Below are 23903 nucleotides of genomic sequence, written 5' to 3'. Positions count from 1 at the left end.
CCTTTCTCTCGACCACAGCTCCTTTCAGATGCCCACTCCCTTCCAAACCTTCTGAAATGTTTAACAGTAACCATTTAAAACTGAGAGCTTATCACCCGAGGAGTCACGGGCAGTGCGTGCGTGGCTAAGCTATCTAAAATGTTAAATATCAGGACAGAGGGGATATTCAGTGGTCTTGTCCCAATATTCCGCTCCAAAGCAATGTGTGGCCAACCCTTCACATCATTGTTTCCTCTGACGATGGTTTTCAGTAGACCATATAGATTATTTTCCTACTGTGTCTTTCCAGGGTTCTCTAGGGTTGTTTCTGCCCACTCTTGTAATTTCCTTTTAAATAGAGTTCATCTGAACCCTCATCTTCCTTTCAACCCCCACTAGCCGGAACTTCCCTGGAGCAAATCCGGCCACTGCCCAGTCGCTTCCTACCTTTTATACAGCTTTCTCCACCCGACACCCATCCAGTGGGACATTCCCCTCTGCTTTCGAATTAGGGTCAGAGCCACTGCTTCAGAGCTGGGATAAAATGTCTGCTTTATTGTCGTTGAACAGCAATCCACTCAACTGGCATTTTATGATAATTAACTTTTATCAGTTCCAATTCACAAAAATAATTTTTCCCTACTTTTTTTCCCCAATGAAACCACAACCGAGTAACTTTCAATGGTTAGGAGGAGTTGGTGTGTGCGCCCTCCTAGAAGAAGCACTTTAGGACGACCATGGGTAGCTTTATAACCTGACAATCTCTTGTACCAATGTGGCCCCAGGTCAGACCGTCGGACAGAGGTAGAGAGGATGGTACCACAGCTTCAAGGACCGATAGCGCTACCTCATTCAGAGCTCCTCCATGCGCTAGGACCCAGTGTGGACCATGGGTCAGTAGTGATGCAACGTCCGGAACAATGCTTCTTTCGTGAACGACAACCCTCCCTGGGGCACAGAAATAATCCCAAACACAAAACATGTCACAGCACCTTCTGCAAAGAAAGAAGGGATTCAGAAAGGTCTCCTTCAGTCCGCGTGACCTACTCCTGCGCTATGCTTTACTCCTGCACCTGTCAGAGTAAGTCCCATCTACAGACATGAAAAGGCTTTGTGAGCCCCATGTCCCATCACTAACGGTAGGTTTGCCCTCCCACCAGAAGCCACACTGGCCCAAGCAGCGGCATAGCAGGCCTAGAGGTAGAAATGCACACTTCTTCCAGTCTTCCAAATGTGCGCTGAATCACACATGGTGCTGCTGTTTGGAATGCTCGCCTGCGCGCCCTCCTGGACACCATGGCATTACAGAAGAGATATCACACATCTGTGCAGCCCCTTCGAGTATGGCTCACGCCGGCGTGAAATGTAAGGCTGCCCGGGGGGGGGGGGGCGGCCGCCTTAGTGCCACAGGAAGGCACAGGGGTGAGAGGTCTAGTCCCTGGGTCCACCAGGGGAGACCCCAGCAGATGGCTACTTCCGGCAGGGGAGGGGACAGGGGTATTTATACGGTCTCCGCCCCTTCCTCGCCCTCTTGTCCCTCTCGTTCGCCTTAGGGTGGTGACTGTCGGATGGTGATGGTCACACTCCGACCAGTACGGGACTCAGATGACTGAGGAAAGAGGAAATAGAGCGGGCTTGTCAACTCTTAACTCCACCAGTATTGGCACTTCCTGGCAGGAGTGGCCTGTCATAGGTAATTTCTTCAGCCAGGCAAAGGCAACATTGGACCATCGCCTAATTTTAGGTTTCAGGTCAATTCAGTCATAAGTCCATGGGGAGTTTAGAAAGGATGGGGGCCCCTGTCCTGATGGGGCATGCTGGCCTCCGGCCCTGTAATGGTTAAGACCTATTTTGGCAGGACCTTGAGAAGCCCGGCAATCAGCAGGTTGTAAGTAAAAAGGCCTACCTTGGTGGGGGGCCCTGGTAGTGACGGTGGCCACTCCCTAGGCTGTGGGGGAGTTACAGGGCGATCCAGGGTCTGCACATACCAAGGGGTACATCATGCAGCAGCACCATGGGGTGCTAAGCCAGGATACCCAGGGATGTTTTAGCGTTGTCCTCTGGAAGAACGACAGGCGGTTGTGGGTCTGAGCAACCGTGGGCTGCCATGTATGCTCTGGGGGGGGGGGGGGGGGGGGGAGGGGGGGCGTGTGAAGCAAGTGGACTGGGGGTCCACGGATGGGAGGGGTGGCCCCTCCCAATATTTGGTATACACCATTTGGCGTTGCCATGGTGACTTTAGGCTTATCAGACGGGCAGGCGGCATAGGGGCTGGCCTGCCCTGGGATCACCCGTAAGATAACCCACCATGTTTGCATATTGGTTATGCTAATAAACCTGCAGCAATATTTCTCCACGTACAATACAGGGTCGTGTGGTTTATTTATGTACTTATGTGTTTTGTGACAACTGTTGCCGATATTGGCACTATGTCTGCCAGCCCCATGGAAATAAGGGAAGGTCTTTGCAGTCAGGTGATACGCGAATGGTGCACACCACACACAAGGAGGCACTCAGTCCGTGGGGCCCCAAGGGTGTCCCTTGGGAGGGTGCCCACATAGTCCAGGGGCCCTGCAGGTGGGTGTAGTTACACACTGTACTCATGTGCAGGGGAACCCTGCCTTCCGTTTGACAGGAAGCCAGCTTCCAATGAAAGGGAGAGCCGTGACTTCAAACAGCAGCTCCGACATTCACTAACGCAGTCAGTCACCCAGCACCGGTGTGAGCATCAGTTCACATCTGCACCGAGGTCAGTGTGATCCAGACTGCTGTACCAGGCATGTTGGATGTAGCGCACACTCGACTCGAGGTATTGGAGCGCTTTACATGAGCACCAGTTACATTACACAAGGACACCGTCGTTGCCCAGAATCACAGGATGCCGATGAACCGACGCAGAGACTCGAACCTGGCTCCAGAGAGGGCAGGTCTGGCTGTAACACCACAGCCTACCCCCTTCTCCCCAGGCGGCATAGCGTGCCTTTGATTTGCACCCGGTGTAAATTTCACGTTTGTAAATTTGAAGAATACGAGTGCTCCTTAAAACAAATCCTCGTTTGTTCAGAGCACTGCCGGAGGTTTTTAAGAATCCATAGAGTCAGAAACGTGATCTAAGCATAAATGTCATCTGACAGAAGCAAATGCAAAACTTTCTTCCCTCTACATTTGTTAGGAATTGGGCACTGCGGTCCGAAAGAATACACAATTTTAGGGAACATATTTTCTCTGTGGAGTGGAGAAATATCCCCATTCAATATGAGGGCGTCATCCCACTAATGCACATCTTGGAACTGTCCTTACCCGTGGCTTGGCAATAGTAAAGGGGTGTGGGTTTCGGGATGGGGTGCTACCTAAAAGAGGTAAGTGAAGTTTGTGTGTTCACCTAATTTGCAGGTAGTACCTCCCCGAAAAGTCCGTAAACGGAACCCTAAACCTAAATTTGTGAGTACAGAAACTGCAGCACACTTTTTTTTGTGCGAGGTGGAGCGAAGCAGGGCGCAGCTGCCTGGTGGAAGTTGAGGCGGTGGTTGAGGTAGGCAGATCCGACGATGTGAAGGGCTTTGTATGCGTAGGTGAGCAGTTTGAATTGGCATCGCTTCTGGATTCTTAGCCAGTGTGGCTCTCTGAGGTGGGCTGTGATGTGTACATTGCAGGGGATGTTGAGTAGGGCCATCGAGATGGGATGTTTATGGTCGTTGAGATGGAAGTTGAAGTCGCAGAGTGAGATGAATTTGTTTGAGCGGATGGCAACGGACTGAGGAGATGGCTGAAGGTGGCGTGTGGTCCGGGGGGCCAGTAGGCTAAGGTGCCTTTGATGGAGGTGTGGCTGCCAGTCTGAAGTAGTAAATGCATGTGTTTCATGAAGGTGGTGTCGTCGTTGGTGGAGGGGGTGCAGGTGATGGAGTCCTTGTGTATGATGGCAAATCCTTCTGGTTTGTTTGGTCTATCCTGGTGTGACATCTTGTAGCCTGGTGGAATGGCTGTGTTGATGGCCGGTGCCGTTGTAGGGTTTAACAAGGTCTCGGTCAGGAACAAGATGTCTGGGGAGTGCGTCTCGATGATGTCCCAGATCTTTGTGGCATGTCTGCTGAGAGATCACGTGTGGAGGAGCATGCATGCCAGACAGGGTGAAGCATGTGTGACAAATGGGCAATGCATGTTGCTGCAGGTGAAATGGCAGTGAGTACATGAGGAATGTCCTAACGTGGAGTGAGGTGAGGTGAGGAAGCAGCAGATGTGGCAGCGTCCCGTGGTGACTGCATGCAGGCTGGAGGCTGCGTGGCGGCGGCATTCAGTCAGACCAGGGTATGTGGCATTGGGCCAGGTCCGGGAGCAGTCCAACTGCAGACAGGCTTGCCTTTCGCGTGTCCACTGCACAGTCGCGCACTGGCCGCCATTAAGTAGGTCTTGGGAGGGAATGCAGTGGTGGAGGACAGGGCTAGGGACGGGTTGGGCATGGGAGGAGGGAGAAAGCACCCAACAGGCATGCAGGTAAGGAGCTGGGAAAGATCGTGAGTAACGGGATTGAAGAAAAAGCTGGCACAAGAAAAATGGGCAGGGAGAGGGAGAGGGAGAGAGAGGAAAAACAGACGCAAAAAGAAAGTGGAGAGTGGAAAACGGGAACAAAGACAGAAAAGGAAGGAGAGAAGGGCGAGAGGCAGGAGCGGAAAGCGAGAGAGAAGGAGTGCAAGAACGAGGTGGGGCCTCGAGGCTGCGAGGCCGGGTCCCAAAGGGCCTTAGACCGGTGAGAGGACCAGTCCAGTTAAGTGGGAGCTGTGAGCTGGGACCTGGACAAAGACTGCCACAATTTCCTAGCCAAGTATGTCCAATTGCCAAGAGAGAAATCAAATGTAGAAACCCTCATCTAGAAGGTGTCCAGGATCAGGCAACAATACCAGAGTGCTCACTCCCTACTACAAGATGGCGCCTAGAATCAAAAATAACAGTGCTGACCTCCTCGCAGTTAGTACTGAGATGGCGCCTGAGCGCTGGGAGGAGCACCAGCAGCTAACTCCAGATCTGACCCCTGAGGGTGAGCAAGGGTCTGGTGGCCCACAAAGTTAATTAAAATTTAGCAAATACATTTAGAGCAGGCTAACTACTGAGGACACATTTTATATTCAATTCTCGTAGACATTTTAGAGGATCATGAACTCCCACTTACTGATAAATCTTGAATAGTTCCCATTACATGCTGGGCTTATAAATAAGTGAATTTAAAATGCATGATTGGAAACAGTTCACTACTTTGGCTGCTACAAGCCCCTGCTGAGTGCATTGTCCATAGCAGTGAACACTGATAGTTGCACTACTCCAAGATGGCAGCCTGAACTACACAGCGATGGCGCGAAGGTGATCTTGCAAGGTTTGCAACAGATCAGTCTGCCAATGAAATGGTTTAAAAAGGGCTGTGGGTGGCAGGAGGCTATCAGGAAAGTGGAGTATTGGCTACTCCCCATGATTCCAAGTGGCAATCACAGGCAATGAGTGTTTAGTAAAAAATCTTGGCTTCCTACATTTATAAGAGAAAATAATAAAAGACAAAACCAAAACAGTGTGTCAAGAAGATAGGTAAAAGACCCAGGTCTGATGATAAAGCTCCCTTGTCCTCGTCAACGTACGCCTCTCCCTCATACTCACATTTTTCTGTTCTACTCCAGTGTCGATGACATAATGCAGCTTTTGCACGGAAAAGGAGGCATCGGCCAGCGGGTCAGTGATGATCACCTTCCGTCGGTAGCCACCTTCTCCTCGCTCCGGCAGCGGCTCATACAGCTTCTGTGCAGAGCATCCGGCTCCCCGATGAAGTGGTATGGGAAGCAGCTCCCCAAGCACAGGGTTGAGGGCCACCCCCTCGGTCCTGATGGCTTCACAGCAGTCCCTAACCTCCTGTTAGATGGGACAGTAAATAAAGACAAGTTAAACAATGTCACTGCTGTCCCCTCATCCTGTGATCTGACTGACTTCTTCCATTAACTGGGAGCAGTGAAGATGGAGAATCCTGTATGTCATGCCCAACTCCCACAAGGAGCTAGAGAGAAGCAAGTCAACCAGATGATGCTCTGAGATGTAGAACAATGGAGGGATTGACTGAGCAGGACAGGAGGTGGTCATAAACTGGAGGGATTGGCTGAGAAGGACAGGAGGTGGTCATAAACTGGAGGGATTGGCTGAGAAGGACAGGAGGTGGTCATAAACTGGAGGGATTGGCTGAGCAGGACAGGAGGTGGTCATAAACTGGAGGGATTGGCTGAGCAGGACAGGAGGTGGTCATAAACTGGAGGGATTGGCTGAGAAGGACAGGAGGTGGTCATAAACTGGAGGGATTGGCTGAGCAGGACAGGAGGTGGTCATAAACTGGAGGGATTGGCTGAGTAGGACAGGAGGTGGTCATAAACTAGGGTCGACAATGCAGAGTCGGGGATGGGAATACATCAGTCCAAGCACTGTAGCTTAAAGGAAGGGTGAAAGGAGAGGACAGACATGTATGGGTGCACTGAAGTCATGTGCATGGATGGACAATGTCAATGGGCAAGAAATCAGCCGTTTTACAGTTTACGATGCCTAGATGTCTACTTTCTCACGATTGCTCCGACAATGTCAATACCCAATATGCAGCAGCCACATAACTCCCGCTGGTAAGGAAGACTCCTTGTGGCTGTCGCAGCACACATTGGACTCTTGCAGCATCATCTCTGGTCAGCAGCTTCAGGAAGCTGGTGTCCAAGAACAACTATTATTCTTGGTATTAGTATCTGTCAACTGCATGTTACAGGAGCTATGAAATGCGGGTGTGGGAAGGGGTTTTACCCTAGATCTGTGGGTTTCGAGTTGGGTTAGGGTGTTCCTGTTCTAATGATACAAACTTCTTTAATTACAATCACTGAAGCGAGTCAGAAAGAGCATTTATAGCAATTCTGATTCAATTCAATGAGACATGTAAATTTAATTAATTCATTCATTACCTTTTGCTTCATTTCGTGGGACCCCTTTAGTAAGTATGCATGTATTGTTCTTCCACAGTGGTTTCACTTCCGTTTTGGTCATTTTAAACATTTTTCTGCCTCTGCTGAGGTGTAACCAACTGCTGCTTTTCAATGAAGCAGCGAGCAAGTTCTTGTACCCAATGGCATCCGACAACCAAGATAAAGGTAGCCTAGAACATGCAGCTCTACTACAGCGGAAGCCCAGCTTTGTGGAGTGGGAGGACATAGTTATCACCTTTGTACCAGAGAGTTGATGGAATACGTCAGAAGGGTACCTTCCCTTGGACAGGATCTTCCCTTGGAGTGCAGGATTGTGAGAGAAGTAAGTAGGACCATGTGACCACGTGACCTGCTCTTGACTAGTATCCCACAGACTGAAGATTGCAGACGTACCTTTTCGCTGGACAGGAACACCATGATGTCCCCCGCTTCCTGCTTTCTGTGGATGTCCAGGACCATCTGACATGCAGAAGAAACACGGTCCCGGGCCTGAGGGTCTTTGTAAACCACCTCTACTTCGGGAGGTGGACCCTCGTCTGTCCATGGCACATGCAGCACCGGGGCGTCCTCACCACAGAAGGCACGCAACCGGGGCTCCAGCGCTGGTGCAGAGATTATCACAATTTTCAGATCTGGGCGCTGTCGTAGCACGTCCTTCAGCAGACCAAGCAGCACGTCCGTTGCCACGGTGCGCTCTTGCACCTCGTCGATCACGATCAACCCGTATTGGTGTAACAGTGGGTCCGACATCATCTCATTCAGCAGCATATCATCTGAGAGGTACCTGGAAGGGAGATGTTAGCATAGCACACTATGGGACTTTAATCATAAACAATGCACAGATACAAAGTTTAGATCTTATAAAGGACATCTGGGAGTGTCTGTTAACATCCTAAAATAGATTACAGAAACGCTTGCTTGGTACAATCCTCCAGTATTTAGCAAGAGGCAACAAACTTCGGCAGCCCTGTCTGTTATGACATTAAGACCTTTGCCGTTAGTGAGAAACTACTAACCTACTACTACTAACATGTAACGGATCACTAAAAACCTAACTGTGAACTCATTCTAGGCTGGATCATGCTCTGTGTTCTTACCCAATGACGGTGGAGAGGATATTCTGCAGGTGTGTCAGAACCTACAGCGTTGCATCATCAGACCTCTGCCAGTCACTGGACTATGGTAAGTGGTCCCTTAAAGATGGCAGCACAGGCAAGACAGGTGGTTTGCCTTTTTTTGGACAGGCTGCGTGTTGTGTTTTCAATAATCTTGTTGTAACTTTACTTCTCGGCTTTAAGACCATATATAACCAATGGAACTTTCCAATTTTGATTTTCTCCAGAAGTTCCACTTGGATCGGTTAGTTATGGTGGCTGCTTGGCTAGCTTGCCCTTCAGGAGTTCCATCAACGCAGGAGTCAAACTTTAGGGTTTGCATCAACGCAGCCTATGGTGCCTCTTTTTAAACACTGGAAATGTGTTCTAATGACAACCCAAGAGATCAAGTAACAGCCATTTTGAGGGTACAGAAAACAAGGTTTGTGTAATTTTGAGGTGATTTTCTCTCTGAGGCTTGAACAATATGCTTGACTTAGCGAATACAGAGGAGCTTCAAAATCGGACTATCAATTCGCGTCGTGCAAGAGTTGGGCAGATTGGATTCAGTATCACTACTGAACAGAAGAATCTATTTAGGCGGATTGAACTCAGCCCGGGGAAATTGATGTGCACATTTTGCTCTTCTGCAGACCAGAGAACTTGGATCTCCAGTTATGTCAGATGCGCACCCCATCCTAGGTTGGAGACATCGTAAGTACTATGGCCATTATTGTGGGTGAGCAAAAGGGGCTTCCCTTGACTCATATTTCCATCTAGTGACCACTAGACCAGGTTTGCCACAGTGCCTTTTTTTTTTAGTGACAATGCACACATGACTGCAGGCCTGCCATCAGTAGCCTGGCTGTGCAGGTTTAAACTGCAAATTCAACCCGTCAGAATAACTTCTTACTTTTTACAGGTTCAAATGTTCCTGCGCCAACCCTAAGAAGGCCGTACTGCCCATTAATGCATGGTACAGGGTATATCAAAGTAGAACATATAAAGGTTTCAGGGTAAACCTGCTCTTACAGTGAAAATTCCCAAAAGTATATTCACACTGTCGCAGGGTTTGCGGTGCTATAGGAAAGCATTGGGATACATTATCAAGTTTAATAAAAGTTCTCTCTGCCTAGGAAACAGCTAGAGTAATATTTCAAGACTCTTTAATAGCTAAACAAAATCTAATTTAATGGCAAAGTCACATTTTGTCTAAATATCCTGGAAAAGGTATTTTGGAAACATTACCTTTTGCCTGCCTGAAGCTGGCCAGTGGCTTTCAACTGTAACCTGGCAGCTAATGGCTCACTTCTGGTGTGGTGTGAACTGCTCCCAAGAACAAACAGTGGGCTGACCTGAATGGACAGAGATAGCACATCTGACCTTGATTAAATATGCAGGGGAGGCTGGCAAGATGCTCTTTGACAAAATTGTCAAGCCATGCTTTAGTGTCACATCCTGCTTGATAGGTTTTTAATATGATACTTGTGGTGCACTTCAAAGAGAACTCTCTTGTCACAGCTAATGTTAGCTGACACTTAGGCAGGCCCCTTCTATAGTACAGCCATACAGTCAGGCCTCAATCACAGTGGGACACTGACATTGCAGTGTCACAGCTTGTTCGACAGGCCTGCTGGGTTTACATAGAACATTTGGGGAATATTTCAAAAGATGGGAACACAATGCTAACACTTGGTGCATATTCACGGTCTGGTTGCTGAAAGCTCAGCTTTGATTTTCCCCGACTTCTGTCCCTAGGTTTTTGGGAGGCACAGGGGTTCAGCATATAACTGGATTTTTGTGTTAGATGTGGAAGGACATCATGGCTACAATAGTACACTCCCCACACAGCTAGCACTTGGAGCCACAGTTTAGTGTGGCCGAACACTTCAGCCACCTTGAAAATGCACAAAGTGGGTAGGTTTAACCTCTGGATCCTTTACCCCATTAGTTATGGTGCCAGGAAACCTTTTTTCCATTGTTAGGGAATCCCCGGGGGTCATTCCCACCCACTAGCTCATGCCAGGGATAAGTATGGCACCTCTAGGCCATCACTTTAGAACACTCCTGAACCTGAGGAAGATCAGAAGAGGATTGAACCTGTTGTCTGCAACCTGAGCCCTGGAAGACTGGACCTGCTCTCTCTTCTACCCAGGACAAACAAGAGGTATTCAAGAGTCATAAGGCTGACCTCCTGTTAAAGCCACAAACACAAACTACAAGAGGCCTTTTCCTGCAACTATCCAGCTGACCAGTAGCAACTGGACTGGACTCTCATGTTGACCTCTGCCTGCCACCTTATGAACCTCTACGTGTTTCCCTAAGCTTCGGGTCGGGGGGGGGGGGGGGGGGGGAGATAAGGAATGGGGGCTCCTATGGTGGAGTGGGACATAAAGGACTATAGTCAGAAGGTAAACTCTTTGACCAGCACAAACCTGGTTAACTGTATCCGACCGGCATACCAACATGGTCAGCTTCAAGTTACTCCTAGGTCCTGTTCTACTGAGACCACTGACTAAACGGCACTTTGGCTACCAGGGGTGAGTTTCAGTCATCAAGAGGGGCACTTTGTCAGCAGCTTGGAGAGTAGAGTATGTTAGGACCTATGTGAATGGTGTCCAGACTGTACTTTGTACGGATCTCAAACCTCTAATGAAGATTGTATTTTCAAGAGATGTTGGTTAGGAGTTTGCAAGGTTGGCCAGGATGGGAGTATGCTAACAAGAATACAGCTGCAGCACAGAATACATTCAGGTATGGAAGAATATCCAAGCAGACTGCCTCACCTTCCCCATTGGGCAATACTGCATAAGGAGGCTTTACTGTCCAGTTAAAAAGAAGGGCGAGTGATGAACAAGTTACTTACCTTTGATAACACCTCATCAGGTACAGACTCTATTTAACCGCAGATTCCTTACCTTAGAATTTTCCCCAGACGTCCGACTGGATCTGAAACGTTTTCATGACCAGTACCCCTGCGTGCCAGTAAGCGCTATCATTGGGCTCCCCGTGGCGCGGCCAGCATCATCCATGACATGCAAGGTGCCTATATAGGCACCACCCCAGCAAGCGGACGTCAATTTCTTTTTGTGATTTTCCACAGCATGAGCGTGAAGCCACATAGAACACTGACGACTAGAGTGCAAAACTAGGGCCCTGAAAGGGGGGGGGGGGGGGGGGGAAGCTCTGCCCATAGAAATCCATTTGCAGAGCGTGGAGGACGAGTGGGTTGGTAAGGAATCTGGGGCTAGACAGAGTCTCTACCATATAAGGCATTCTCCAAAGTAAGTAACTTATTCATTTGTTAGAGACTTCTAGCTGCAGATACTTACCTTAGAATAGATACCCAAGCGATACACCTCCCTGGAGGTGGGTCTGCGAAACAATTTTACACCACAAAGTACTGCAGGACCGAAAGGTCAAAGTGCCCATCACAACAGACCCGACTGTCCAGACAGTAGTGCTTAGTGAATGTGTGCAGAGAAGCCCACTTTGCTGCTTGGCATATGTCCAGGAGCTCGGCTCCATGTGGTAATGTGGTGGTCACAGCCTTTGCTTTGGTGGACTGAGCATGCAAACCCACTGGAGGTCGCTTCGTGGCCAGTGCATAGCAGATTTTAATGCAGAGTACGATCCATCGGGAGATGGTCCGTTTCTGCACAGCCTTCCCTTTCTTGGCCCGACATACCCCACAAAGAGTTGATCGCCCACACGAAATAGTTTTGTGCGTTTAAGGTAGAACGACAACGCTCTACTTGGGTCCAGCCGGTGGAGTCTCTCCCCTTCCTTAAAGGGATCAAGGAAGAGTAAAAGGTAGACAATGCGATGGACTGGCTCTACGTGGTACTTGGTGACTACTTTATGGCAAGAAGGATGCTCGTTTCCGAAGGATCAGTTGTCAGGGAAAAACAGAATGTAGGGAGGCTGGCAGGACCTTGTCGGTAGCTAACTGACCCTCAGGTGTAATTGCCACCAGAAAGGCGGTCTTGATAGCGAGGAGCCTAAGAGGACAAGAATGAAGTGTCTTAAAGGGAGTTCACAACTAGTAAGTAAGAATGAAGTTGAGGTCCCATTGTGGCATGACAATGGGAGCTGGGGGAGGTATGTAACGCAGACCCTTAAGGAACCTATTTACAATAGGGGACTTGAAGAGAGACGGCTAATCTGGCAGCCACAGAAAAGCGAAGACGGTAGATAAATAACCCTTCAAAGTGGTCAATGCGGATCCTGCTGGGTCAGGGTTAGGATAAAATAAAGAATCTGGAAAAGGGGGCCAGATAAGGGGTCAACCAGTTACTCTCCAAACCATGCCACAAACGTATTCCAACCGTTGGGGTATACCGTTTTGGTGGAGGGACGCCAAGCTGCCAAGATAATTTCCATGCATGAAGGTGGAGAGTTGACAAGGTTCGGCTGGAAAACCCATCTCTGTTGCTGCGACAGAAGATCCTCACAAAGGGGCAGCCTGATCGAAGGATCAACAGCCATGCTCAACAGCTCAGGATACAAAGCGCTTGGAGCCCAGTCCGGAACCACAAGGATTACTTGGGCCCAGTGGTTGCTGATCTCCTTGAGCACTCTGGGGAGGAGTGGTATGGGCAGAAAAGTTAACAGGCGTCCTGAGCTCCAGGAAAAGTGATTCAGAGCAAGAGACACTTGCAACTCCAGTGAGCAAAACTGCTGACATTGCGTGTTCTCTGCGGTGGTGAACAGATCTAACTAATGCTCTCCCAACTGCTGAAAGAGACCTTGGACCACCTCCAGAGGGAGAAGTCACTCAAAAGCTGCTAGGCATTTTTGACTGAGTTTGTCCGCCCTGGAATTGAGAGCCCACCAGGTGTTGAACCACCAGGGAAATGCCCTGGCATTCCAGTCATATCCAGAGATAAAGGCAGTGGCGGCTGGTGACATTTGAAAGTGGTGAGGCGCAAAACTTGGGTTTGACTTTTATGCAACGTGCAACGCGAGCACGATTAATGGACAAAATGGGGTCCAGGATGGGTCCTCATGGTAAATAATGTTTAAAAGATGGCAAATGGTGCATTTTAAAGAAAAGGAATTTGTGAAAAATCAAGGCTTATAAAGGAGTGGTAATGTATAGTCTTGAAATATTACGCACATTAATAACTGCCCCATATCTTACTGCATTAATATGTTCAACAATTACTGCAATGTGCAAATTGTACAGCACAACAACTTCAGCCAAGTAAAGTGTATGCTTGCCCACTGTCGTGCAGCACGCTGCATCAAATTTGGAAGAAAGCGCTGTAACCAGGCTTTGGTAAGCACCCACCCCTTTACTTTTGCCTTGTAAAAATGTTGATATTATTGTTCCCACACATTTCTACAAATTTTCCAATGCAACTGGAATACATGACCGTTGTTCCGTGTGCTATGAAGAGAGGCCAACTAAACTGACAGGCACTTTGCTTTGCCTTCAGATTTAAGCAACAGAGATCTGAGTCAAAGCCCCTCACAAACACCTGGCATGACTGAAAGTATGCACTATGCAAGAGTACCAAGATGTACTGAAACAATACAGAAACACAACATGATGAAAGAGCTAACACTTGGAAATGCAAGATTAAGCAAAACGTGAAATAGAAGAGGAACTACATCACTGACAAGCATTAACTTAACATTTTTAATATTCATTATTCGTAAATCAATCCATGGTTTTAGCATTAATGTTAAGGGGATGACGTTAGGACCATACAGCAGATAACTGTCTTTACTATAAGCACATATGTCTCTCTTTGCACTAGACTCAGATATTTGGATCAACTTCAAGGGATTGATGTTCAGTCCTGCTTCTGGCGGTATTTCACAATACGGGAAAAAACAAAGCTAGATTAACATAGGATTTTCACTTCAAACAACTTGTAATCCGAGCCATAGCATGTGTAGATACATGTTTGAGCTGACAGAAAGAAAACTATAAGTACCAGAAAACAATACACAACGCCTTCATGAACTACTAAATGGCGTCTCCATATATAGGAAAGAATCTCCCAATATTGAGGTGTTTCAGGTGGCTTAACATTTCTCTTACAATTTCCACAACTCTACTGTAAGACAATGGACTAAAGAAAGCACACATCTGTCTCATAATTTTGTTTTAACCCCTTCCCCGCTCATGACGGAACCGCTCAGTCATGAGCCACGGTTGCCGTGTGCTCATGACGGAACGGTTCCGTCATGCCACGACCGTTGGCGGCCGCTCCGCCCACGCGGCGCTGTTTCCCCGCCTGTGCGGGGGGACAACGCAACTGGGCGGAGTCATGACGGAACCGTTCCGTCATGAGCACAGCTCAACCGTGGCTCATGACGGAGCGGCTCCGTCATGAGCACAGCGCCACCGCGCTGCCCCCCCGCACCCCCCAGCGCCGCGGCGGAATTCCCGCCGCGGCGAAGGGGTTAAGCTGTGTCCAAATATTTTGAGTAAGGACTTATTGCTGACAAGCAAGGCCTTGGCTGCTGGTGTAACTGCACCTCCTTTTCGCTTCCATTGCCTGGGTAGTAGTGCGTTTGCATTTCAATATTACATTTTGAGCACTTCCTGTTTTTAAAACAGCATGTGCATGTGGTGCATCCGAGCTGCAGATGCTTCAAGCTCATGTCGGCAGTATTCCAAATGCTCCCAGTTTGAGCATGTTAAACACTGCAGAAGGTGCTGGCTTGATGTGAAGTGACCCACATCCACCAACTGCAAACATTAATGTGAGAGCTGGCTGTGGAAGGGTTACCAACTGTTTGGTCCCCGATTATATGGCAAAAGAGAACCAAATTATGAGGCAGCATTGGTTGAATTATGTGGCGTGAAAAGGCAAATTATGCAGCGTAATGCAGCCCTTTTGGCATTATTATTTTACTATTTTAGACATTTAAAGCACAATAGTATCGTCTGTCCAAAGGTTTCACCTCATGGTTACTAATTTAACATCACTCCACAAAACTCCGCAACCATAAGCTAGCAGACGAAAATGCCTTGCATTCTGGATTGAGCTTTTTGAGGACATCTCTAAGCCTTGGAAAAGTTATTTCAGTCATATTTGACTTTGCTGGAACGTTTGTTTCTGCTCTTCGGTTTGGCGGTCACAAATCACATTATCTGCTCTGCTGTCACGATTGTGGGGTGGAAACCAAGGAACCCCAGTAACATTTAATGTAACTCCTGCAACAGGGACATACATCAGCCCACTGCCTCAAGAATCTTGGAAGCGGAGGGAAAGCAAAATCAAAACAAAGTTACACTTGCCAGAATGCCCCCCGCGCTAATAATTCCCAGAAATATTAAACTGACAGGCATTGCCACGCCTTGGTCTGTTGAAAAAATATATTGAAATCCCCAAGTGCCTGCCTTCTGCTTGCGGAGGCAAACAGGCTGCCTTCCCCACATCCACTCCTACGTATGACCAACTGAAAGGGGTGGGCCTATGAGTGATGGACATCTGGCGTCACGCAAGGAAGGAGCCGCCAACGCCCAATATTGTGAAGCTAAAAGCGTCACCCGCCTTCAGTGGATACACTATCATGGACTTCAATAGCAGAGAAGGGCTGTGGAACAGTAAGCCCCGCGTGCGGTCAAAAAGATAATTACTGCCTGGCTTCCGTCGCCTGCTTCAGAGCGAGGCGGAGCAGGCAGCCTGGGACAACAGCGCAGACTTCAATACATAGATTTATTAAGAGATACAATTGTATCTCTAAATAAATAAATCTATTTAATATTTGTGCATGGAATCTGTAAGAATTTCAGCAGGACGCAGCCCCAGAGCCCTAATGGAGAAATCGCCCCTGGGTGGAGGACCTCTTGACAAAAAGGGTCCACGACCCCACCCCACCCTGTTTGTTGCAATACCACATGGCGGTGTTGTTCTCCGTGATCACCTGCACTAGCCTTCCCTTGATGGAGGGTAGAAAGGCTTTAAATGCCAGCTGAATCGCTCGAAGCTCCAACAGACTGGTCTCTGGCAGAATCCGAACTCCACATCAGAGTCTTCTGATCTCTACATCGCCCAGACGGCCGCCCCAGCCCAGGAGTGACGCATCAGACACTACTGCCAGATCTGATTGGGGAAGGGAGAGGGGTCTGCAACTCTCCTAACTGCGGTTCGTTAACCACCACTGCAGATCTTTTGCAGTGCCCTCCGAGATCTGGAGCATGTTAGAGACTTTCTCCTGATGCTGCGCCCACATTCAGATAACCAGGGTTCTGGTGAAAGTAGCCAGAAAGATCCAGGACACACAGGGTTGTGAAGTGGTGCGGTCATTAAGCAAGCAAGGGTATACAGAACACAGAGTATCTAAGTATCTTCAAGAGTATGTGAAGTAAACCCTCATGCGTTTTGCTTTATTTGTGCTATAAGGAAGGGAGATTTCTTGTGATCTTTAAGCTTTTGTGGCCTGAAGCTATGGAATACTTAATGTGAAATGTTGTGTGATTCCATGTGCGTTATGGCGTGAGCAGTGGAAATGCATCTGGAGTCAGATACCCGCTGACAAGCAAAGGGAAAGCAACGCCCTTCTCCTGTTCTCAAACACATGTCCATCGGGTTGGCTTGTGCGTCACCTGAGAAGCCCATTGGCCATACCCGGGCGTGCCTACAAAGGACAACAGAAGCTCCCATGGCCCTCACCACTCAGGATTTGCCTGGATCAATTCTGAACATCTCTAAGTTTTCTTACAGGTGGCATGGCAAACTGAGCTCCACCGCTCCGCTGCCTCCTAGAGTGCCGTACCTGGCTAGCAGGCTAGTGGCATTCACGGAACGTAGAGCCAGTATCTGCGGAGCGCACATTTCTGCTGCACACAACCTCCAACTTTTCTTACTAACTGGCGTGCTGTTGAAAAAACTCCAGGATTCTGCTTGGAGCAGGAGGATGTTGGCACAATCAGATTTCCTGGAGAGGGCATTTGGACAGAAAGTCATGATTCCCAGGCAACGGCCCGCATCAGTCTATTTAGAGCAGGGCGGACGTGGGTTTGTCCAAACAGCTTTAATTGGTCCAATGGGACCGCCTTAAATGGAAGCAGCCGTTTCACAGCCGATGAGGAAGGCTTACGAATGTCCGTGAGAATGCTGGATTCACCTTCGAAAGTGGGAGATTTAATTCTAGATGTTCACAGCCTTCCCTCAAAAGTGCTGTGAAAGAAGAAACCTTCTGGGGTGTTAGCACCATAGGGCATTCCATTTCAATTTCCAGAGAGGTGCACCTGCCACGGGCATTCTGCAGTGCCACGGAATCTGCATGCAAGTCAGAAGGAGGGAGAAAATAGGGTGCATCACCACGGTCATCGTTGTAGTGGGGTACGTATGATCTGTAGGATTAGACCCAAAGATGTCCTCCATCGTTTGTCAATGCTGCCTCCATGGCACAGGACGAGGCTCAGTGGCTTCCCTGTGCCTGGCTGCCTCGACTAAACCTTGTGCCTCCCTTCCTGTATGCATCAGGGCAGCCTTCATCAGAGGTGGAGGACGTGGAGGAGGCGCAGGAGGCATTGACGGCATCTATATCGGGCACCTGAGAAAAAACAGCTAGCATGGATGTGAATGTCGGTGTGGCTGTAGCGGGGACTAGAGGAGCACCCCCTGACAGGATTCTGGTGTCAACTGGCACTGGGGCGAGTACCCACCAGCAGCATCTCAGTTAGAGGCCAGAGGCCTGTGCACCATCATGGTGAACAGGAATTGCTTTGCAAATTCTGGGTAGGTCATAGGAAACACTGGCTTCGACCCGAGAAAGGAGCCATGTACGGGACCGGAGCCTGGGATGGAAAAGGTTCTTTACCCAGAGTGATGCCCTCCAGCTCAGAGGAGGTATCCAGTGGAGGCGGGGAGAGTCATGGAGACCTATCCCTTTAGTGGAAACGGTGCCTGGGACAGTCATCGTCCCGTCTTTTTTTCCTCTTGTGTTTCCTCTTCATTGCCTGCGATTACTTTGAATACCAAGATACGTCTTACTTGGATCGAGACCTCATGGGCTACCCATGCCACGCACACTGCTCATTACACTCGCCATGAAGGGTTTTGCCTCCCACTTCTCAGCAGCCTTTGAGTGCATGACGTTACACATCTCATGACCTGGACATCACTATGACCTGGCTTAAAGCCGGACTTTTTCTGGGGAGATATCCATATTTATGGAGTGAATCTCTGGATCTGCCCTGAAGGACGCAGAAAAAAGGCCATTTATGTGAGGGTATCTGAGGGGTGCTTCATGGCTCCAGTGACATCACATCCGAGTGACGACCCCTCTCAAGATGAAGCTAGCGCCAGCTGCTGACGCGGGAGGAGTACTGCAGAGCTTGTGGATCTAACCTGGGGATAGGAAACAGATCGAGGGTTCCATCAGAAGACAGGTGGGCTTCATCCAACATAGAAAATGCATTGGTGAGTATTTCTAGATGATTGCAGTTACCAGAGCCGAATACTAGATTAAATAATAGAGTGAATTACATACTATAAACCTAGCAGCAAAGATGCTGAGCTGTAAGCAGGAGGATAGGGTGCGGGCAGGGTCAGAGAGCAGGGAGGAGCTACAGGGAGTTGCCAGGGAGCCATGCTTGGAGTAATTTGGAACAAGAAATAAGCTTTATGAGGGTAGAGGGCAAGGAAGTGGCGCAGCGGACAGAGCTGCAGACTCAGGAGCTGAAGCTCGCATCTCGGCGTTGGCTCAACATCCCATAATTCTGGGCCAATCAATTAATCTCCCCATGCCCAGGGACAGCGACTGGATACCGTCACTGGGGATTAGCTGCACTACACAAATCTACAAACTAGAACTGTATAAGTCACTCCGGCCAAGCTTCGCAGGCAGCGGTCAGGCCAGCTGGCACACACTCACTCACTCAAGAAGGGACTCGGAAGGGGAGACATTTGGCATCGAACAAAAAAGGAAGCTACAGCCAAGTCACACTCACCTGAGAATCGTCTCCCCGGTGCAGCAGTCTTCGAAGGGGACACAGAAGCCCACCTCATGACCCAAGTTGAGGTCCATCTCATCGGCTACACGTAGCACCAAGCTGAGCGCGGCGAGGCTGTGCGGCTGTGTGCAGGCAACCAACCCGTGAATGTACTGCATCGACAAGGCGTACTCGGCGCACCACTGCGGAATCTACAAAACAACGGAGAACGCGCCTGAGACTGGGGCAAACTAACGGAGCCTTCACAAGAGAACAGCAAATACCCCCGTCTCCATCAACAGCAACAAGCACTGGATAACAAAATCTAGGCTCAGTCCTGCACTGGGAGCCGAATTATTTGACACACAACAGCTTATTATCATTTCACAGCACAAGTCTAGATCAAGCAGGACTGTACAAAAGAATATTACCAAGTGGTAGGGTAAATATGATGTTGATACATAACTAGTTCAGGATAAATGGAGGTGTAAAACCTGCAAGTAGTTGTAGCCTATACATCCTCATTTTGTTATTTAATATATCTGGATATTGGTCCCCAGAGCTATTCAAATATTAACATTTAAAAAACAGACATTTAAAAACAATGAAAATATATGAAAAGTCGATTTTAAAGAGTAGTCAAATTCGCTGAATACAACAATAAATTTGTACGTCTCGTACATGGATTTCATTTCACAAACATGGGTTCTAGAAAAATGCTTGGGTACACTTTGAGAGTAAGCAAATAAAAACACACTTAAAAATCCTGCACCCTACAATGACGCAAATTACAGATCAATTTAACCTTCATTATTAAGTAACCAATAATTATTAACCCATTTGGTAAACAATATGAAAACTAAAATCGGCGTCCCTTGGGGCCCAGTTTGGCTCTGAAATAAAAACGTAAGGGAATTTGTGAAAACCTGTAACAAGCACCTACAATGCGCAAAATCAGCGGCTGATATTTTATTGTGGTCATCAGCAATAACTTCAAATTATCTTCTCTATTTCTTACCAATAATAAAGTTTCATTTATTTTTCAAGCAGAATAACAATGGGGCGCCAAACGAAGAGGACATATCGTTACTTTAGATCCTCTGCGTCTCATGACCTATCGAGGAGTCCATGTCAACGCCACCTCTATGGAGGGAACCGGAGCGTGTGAACGTCGCGGGGAGGTGAGTCGAGTCGAAGAGCCTCCAACGAATGCACGGTCATAGGGTTAAAGAGGCTGGTCATAGAGAGATCCCAACACCGGCCTTACAACCCATGGGTTTAAGAAGCACTCTACTCCATGAAGGGTTAGTGCTGGATGTGGCAATAGAAACCTTCAATAAGTCAATTGATGGTTTCCACCATCTTCTCAGTTTCCACACTCAGTTCCCCTACAGCCTAAACTTATGCTTTCTACTTCGGTATGTCCTCATTTATGGCTCATTGAGAGAACACACCAGGAGTGCACGCCTATGTCTGTAAGACCCAAGAGGACTAGATTGTCTACATCTGTCGTTCTTATCATTTTGACTTCTGTGGACCCCCACTTAATTGCTCCTCGAATCTGGGGATCCCTACTGTATCATTATTGTAATCCGGGGGCCACTACAGAGTTATTACTAGAAGCCAGAGGCCCTCGGCCTAGGCATCTTTGATGTGAACTGCGAAGCAGTATGCAAAAAATACAGAAACAAGCATTGATAAAACGAAATCGATTAATGTTATTTAATTCACTAACAAATGTAAAAACAAAAAACAAAAAAAAAAAGATCTAAATGTTCATTTTAATAGAAAGGTTGAAGCTTTTCAAAATTCAATGGAGGCCTCTGTTGTGTATGGTTTATTCTTGAATGCTCCTTCGCGTGCTGTTCCCTAGCGACCCCTGGGGATTCTACATAGTGAGGAAAAACTGTCCGAGGAGTCAGCGGAGCAAGAGGACTCAAGTTGTCCGTCTCCTATTCTTCTTTGGTGCTTCCAGCATTATTAATTACTTAAACTTAATTTGTGGATCGTCCTTCTTAACAACCTCTCATTGGCCATACTATATTCTGTTAAATGCATTTGGAATGCTCCCAAAAATCAATCTGAGAATGCTGACAATATTTAGCCTCTAATTTCATATTCTTTCCCAATTACAGAATGTTTTAAAATGTTCAATTTTGCATTTGGCTTCTTTATTTATAAACGCGTTATTATTCTCTTACCATATAATTCTCTAAGCAGTCGCGGACCCCCTGAATAGGCTTCGCCCCCCCCCCCCCCATCCTCCCCCTCCCCCCCCCTTCCCACAGGTTGAGAACCACTGGTCTACATGACTAACAATCAACAAGTAGGGCAAAGCTCAGGGTGGAGGAAAACATCAGGCAGAGATCAGAAACTCTAGGAGATATGCAGTATATAAAAGAAAATGTCATAAGGCCTAAAAGGCACCCCTGGTTCAGTCCACTATTCAAAGTGGTTTTGGAAATAAATACTTTCTTCATGCCATTCACGGAATTAATTCAATTATTAGAGAGTAGGGCGATGAGTAAGTTAAGAGCTGGAGGAGTATTCTGGACTTTTACCAAAGGGAAATAACACCTACAGTATCCGGGGCACTAGTGAGGTCGATGGAAGCCATATACCACCTGCAGTATCCGGAGCACTAGCGAGGTCGATAAAAGCCATATACCACCTGCAGTATCCGGGGCACTAGCGAGGTCGATAGAAGCCATATACCACCTGCAGTATCCGGAGCACTAGCGAGGTCGATGGAAGCAATGTACCACCTACAGTATCCGAAGCACTAGCGAGGTCGATGGAAGCAATGTACCACCTACAGTATCCGAAGCACTAGCGAGGTCAATAGAAGCCATATACCACCTGCAGTATCCGGAGCACTAGCGAGGTCGATAGAAGCAATGTACCACCTGCAGTATCCGGAGCACTAGCGAGGTCGATGGAAGCAATGTACCACCTACAGTATCCAAAGCACTAGCGAGGTCGATGGAAGCCATATGCCACCTGCAGTATCCGAAGCACTAGCGAGGTCGATGGAAGCAATGTACCACCTACAGTATCCGAAGCACTAGCGAGGTCGATGGAAGCAATGTACCACCTACAGTATCCAAAGCACTAGCGAGGTCGATGGAAGCCATATACCACCTGCAGTATCCGGAGCACTAGCGAGGTCGATGGAAGCAATGTACCACCTACAGTATCCAAAGCACTAGCGAGGTCGATGGAAGCCATATACCACCTGCAGTATCCGAAGCACTAGCGAGGTCGATGGAAGCAATGTACCACCTACAGTATCCGAAGCACTAGCGAGGTCGATGGAAGCAATGTACCACCTACAGTATCCAAAGCACTAGCGAGGTCGATGGAAGCAATGTACCACCTACAGTATCCGGAGCACTAGCGAGGTCGATGGAAGCAATGTACCACCTACAGTATCCAAAGCACTAGCGAGGTCGATGGAAGCCATATACCACCTGCAGTATCCGGAGCACTAGCGAGGTCGATAGAAGCAATGTACCACCTACAGTATCCGGAGCACTAGCGAGGTCGATAGAAGCAATGTACCACCTACAGTATCCGGAGCACTAGCGAGGTCGATCGAAGAAATATATAGCTTTTGTTTGCGTTGGTCCGCAGATTTTTCCACTTTCATACACAAAATCATGCGCATGTCAGCCTTACTTATCAGGATCAAAAACCCCTCTGTTGCAAAGGGATCAAATAGCTTTCTTTCCTCAGCCCCGTTACTCGGACACAGCCCCATTACTCGGAAGTATAATTTCACCAAACAGTTTCTCGAAGCATCGAAGAGGACAAATAGGCAATAGTTTTTTTGTTTTGTATTTGTTGTAAAGAATAGACTCTGGAATAAGGGAGGCGGACAAACCGTAATCAAAAACTTGTCAAAAACTGGGACCAAAATTCTACATTATTTCTGTATCTGTAAACCAGAATCCATTCGGCCCTTCAGCTTGGTTTTTCGTACAGGGGGAGCATATACGTTAAACAATTCAAGGTAAGGGCTGCTTTATCACTACTATTAAGTGGTAACTTAAATATCACTCCACTCTTATGTTGGGTGTAACGGTGTCATTGACCATTTGGTATTAATCCTAAATAACCCAGACACGTTTAGCGTGACCCTTCGAGGAGGGTACCGCAGGGAGGGAATATAGAATGAAATCAGCCAAATTATCATCTTCACGCAGACCCATTTGTGGGAAACTGATACAGCTGGAAAAGTAGACATGCGCTCAGAATGTAACGATTTCAAACCATCTATAGTCCATCTTAATACAACCAATGGATCATTGAGTATGCTGGGGCTGCAGCTCTGTGCGGTGGTCAAATACAGAACCTCCTGGGTTCATGATATGAATTGCTTAGATTTATCTAGGACTTGGGATATAGGTCTACTTCCATTTTATGAGTACAGTTATGTTCGCAGCACATGCTTGACCTTACAGAGACACGCGGTAAAATGAGGTGGGCGTACAGGTCCTACAATCAGTCCCACCCTTTATGAGTGTTCAACAAGGTGACCCCATCGCTCAACTTGAGGAACATCAACCACGTCCAATAACATCCATCGGTGGTCATCACCGACATTCTAAATCAATATGCAAACAGATAAAGCTGAAAAGGTTACCAACGATCAAAATGCATCAACGTACCATCTAGTACCTAAGGAAACCTTTCAGATGAAATATCATTTGAAAACAATTTAACTTTAAAGACAATCGAAAGGATTTCAACAGAAGAGAATAGTTTATAGATGTTAAGCTAAGAGGATCAGAAATATTAACAGAAAATAAATCAACTAGTGGCCGCTCCGGTGAGGTTGGACAACTCTTTGCCTCATTTACATCAGCTCTCATGAAGAACATGAGGTGCGTTTTTAAATTGGAGGTTGCTGGAGTTACTTTGAGTGAATCAATTAGATTT

General features: G+C 47.7%; 1 protein-coding gene across 1 annotated transcript in view; it reads right to left on the bottom strand.

Annotated features, from left to right (window-relative positions):
• LOC146863457 (ATP-dependent RNA helicase homolog DQX1-like) overlaps nt 1-23903 on the bottom strand; it is a 322272-nt gene that overhangs the window by 76703 nt on the left and 221666 nt on the right. Inside the window, exons 3-5 of the mRNA XM_085642888.1 lie at nt 18981-19174; nt 7359-7749; nt 5620-5868 (exon numbers count right to left, since the gene is read on the bottom strand). Coding sequence (XP_085499014.1) covers nt 5620-5868; nt 7359-7749; nt 18981-19174 — 834 coding nt within the window. The remainder of the gene's footprint in view (nt 1-5619; nt 5869-7358; nt 7750-18980; nt 19175-23903) is intronic.

Source organism: Triturus cristatus, chromosome 2_2 (genome assembly GCF_964204655.1).
Source record: "Triturus cristatus chromosome 2_2, aTriCri1.1, whole genome shotgun sequence".
Taxonomy (NCBI): Eukaryota; Metazoa; Chordata; class Amphibia; order Caudata; family Salamandridae; genus Triturus; species Triturus cristatus.
Note: the sequence above shows the minus strand (reverse complement) of the source record. Positions and strands in the feature narration are given on the sequence as shown.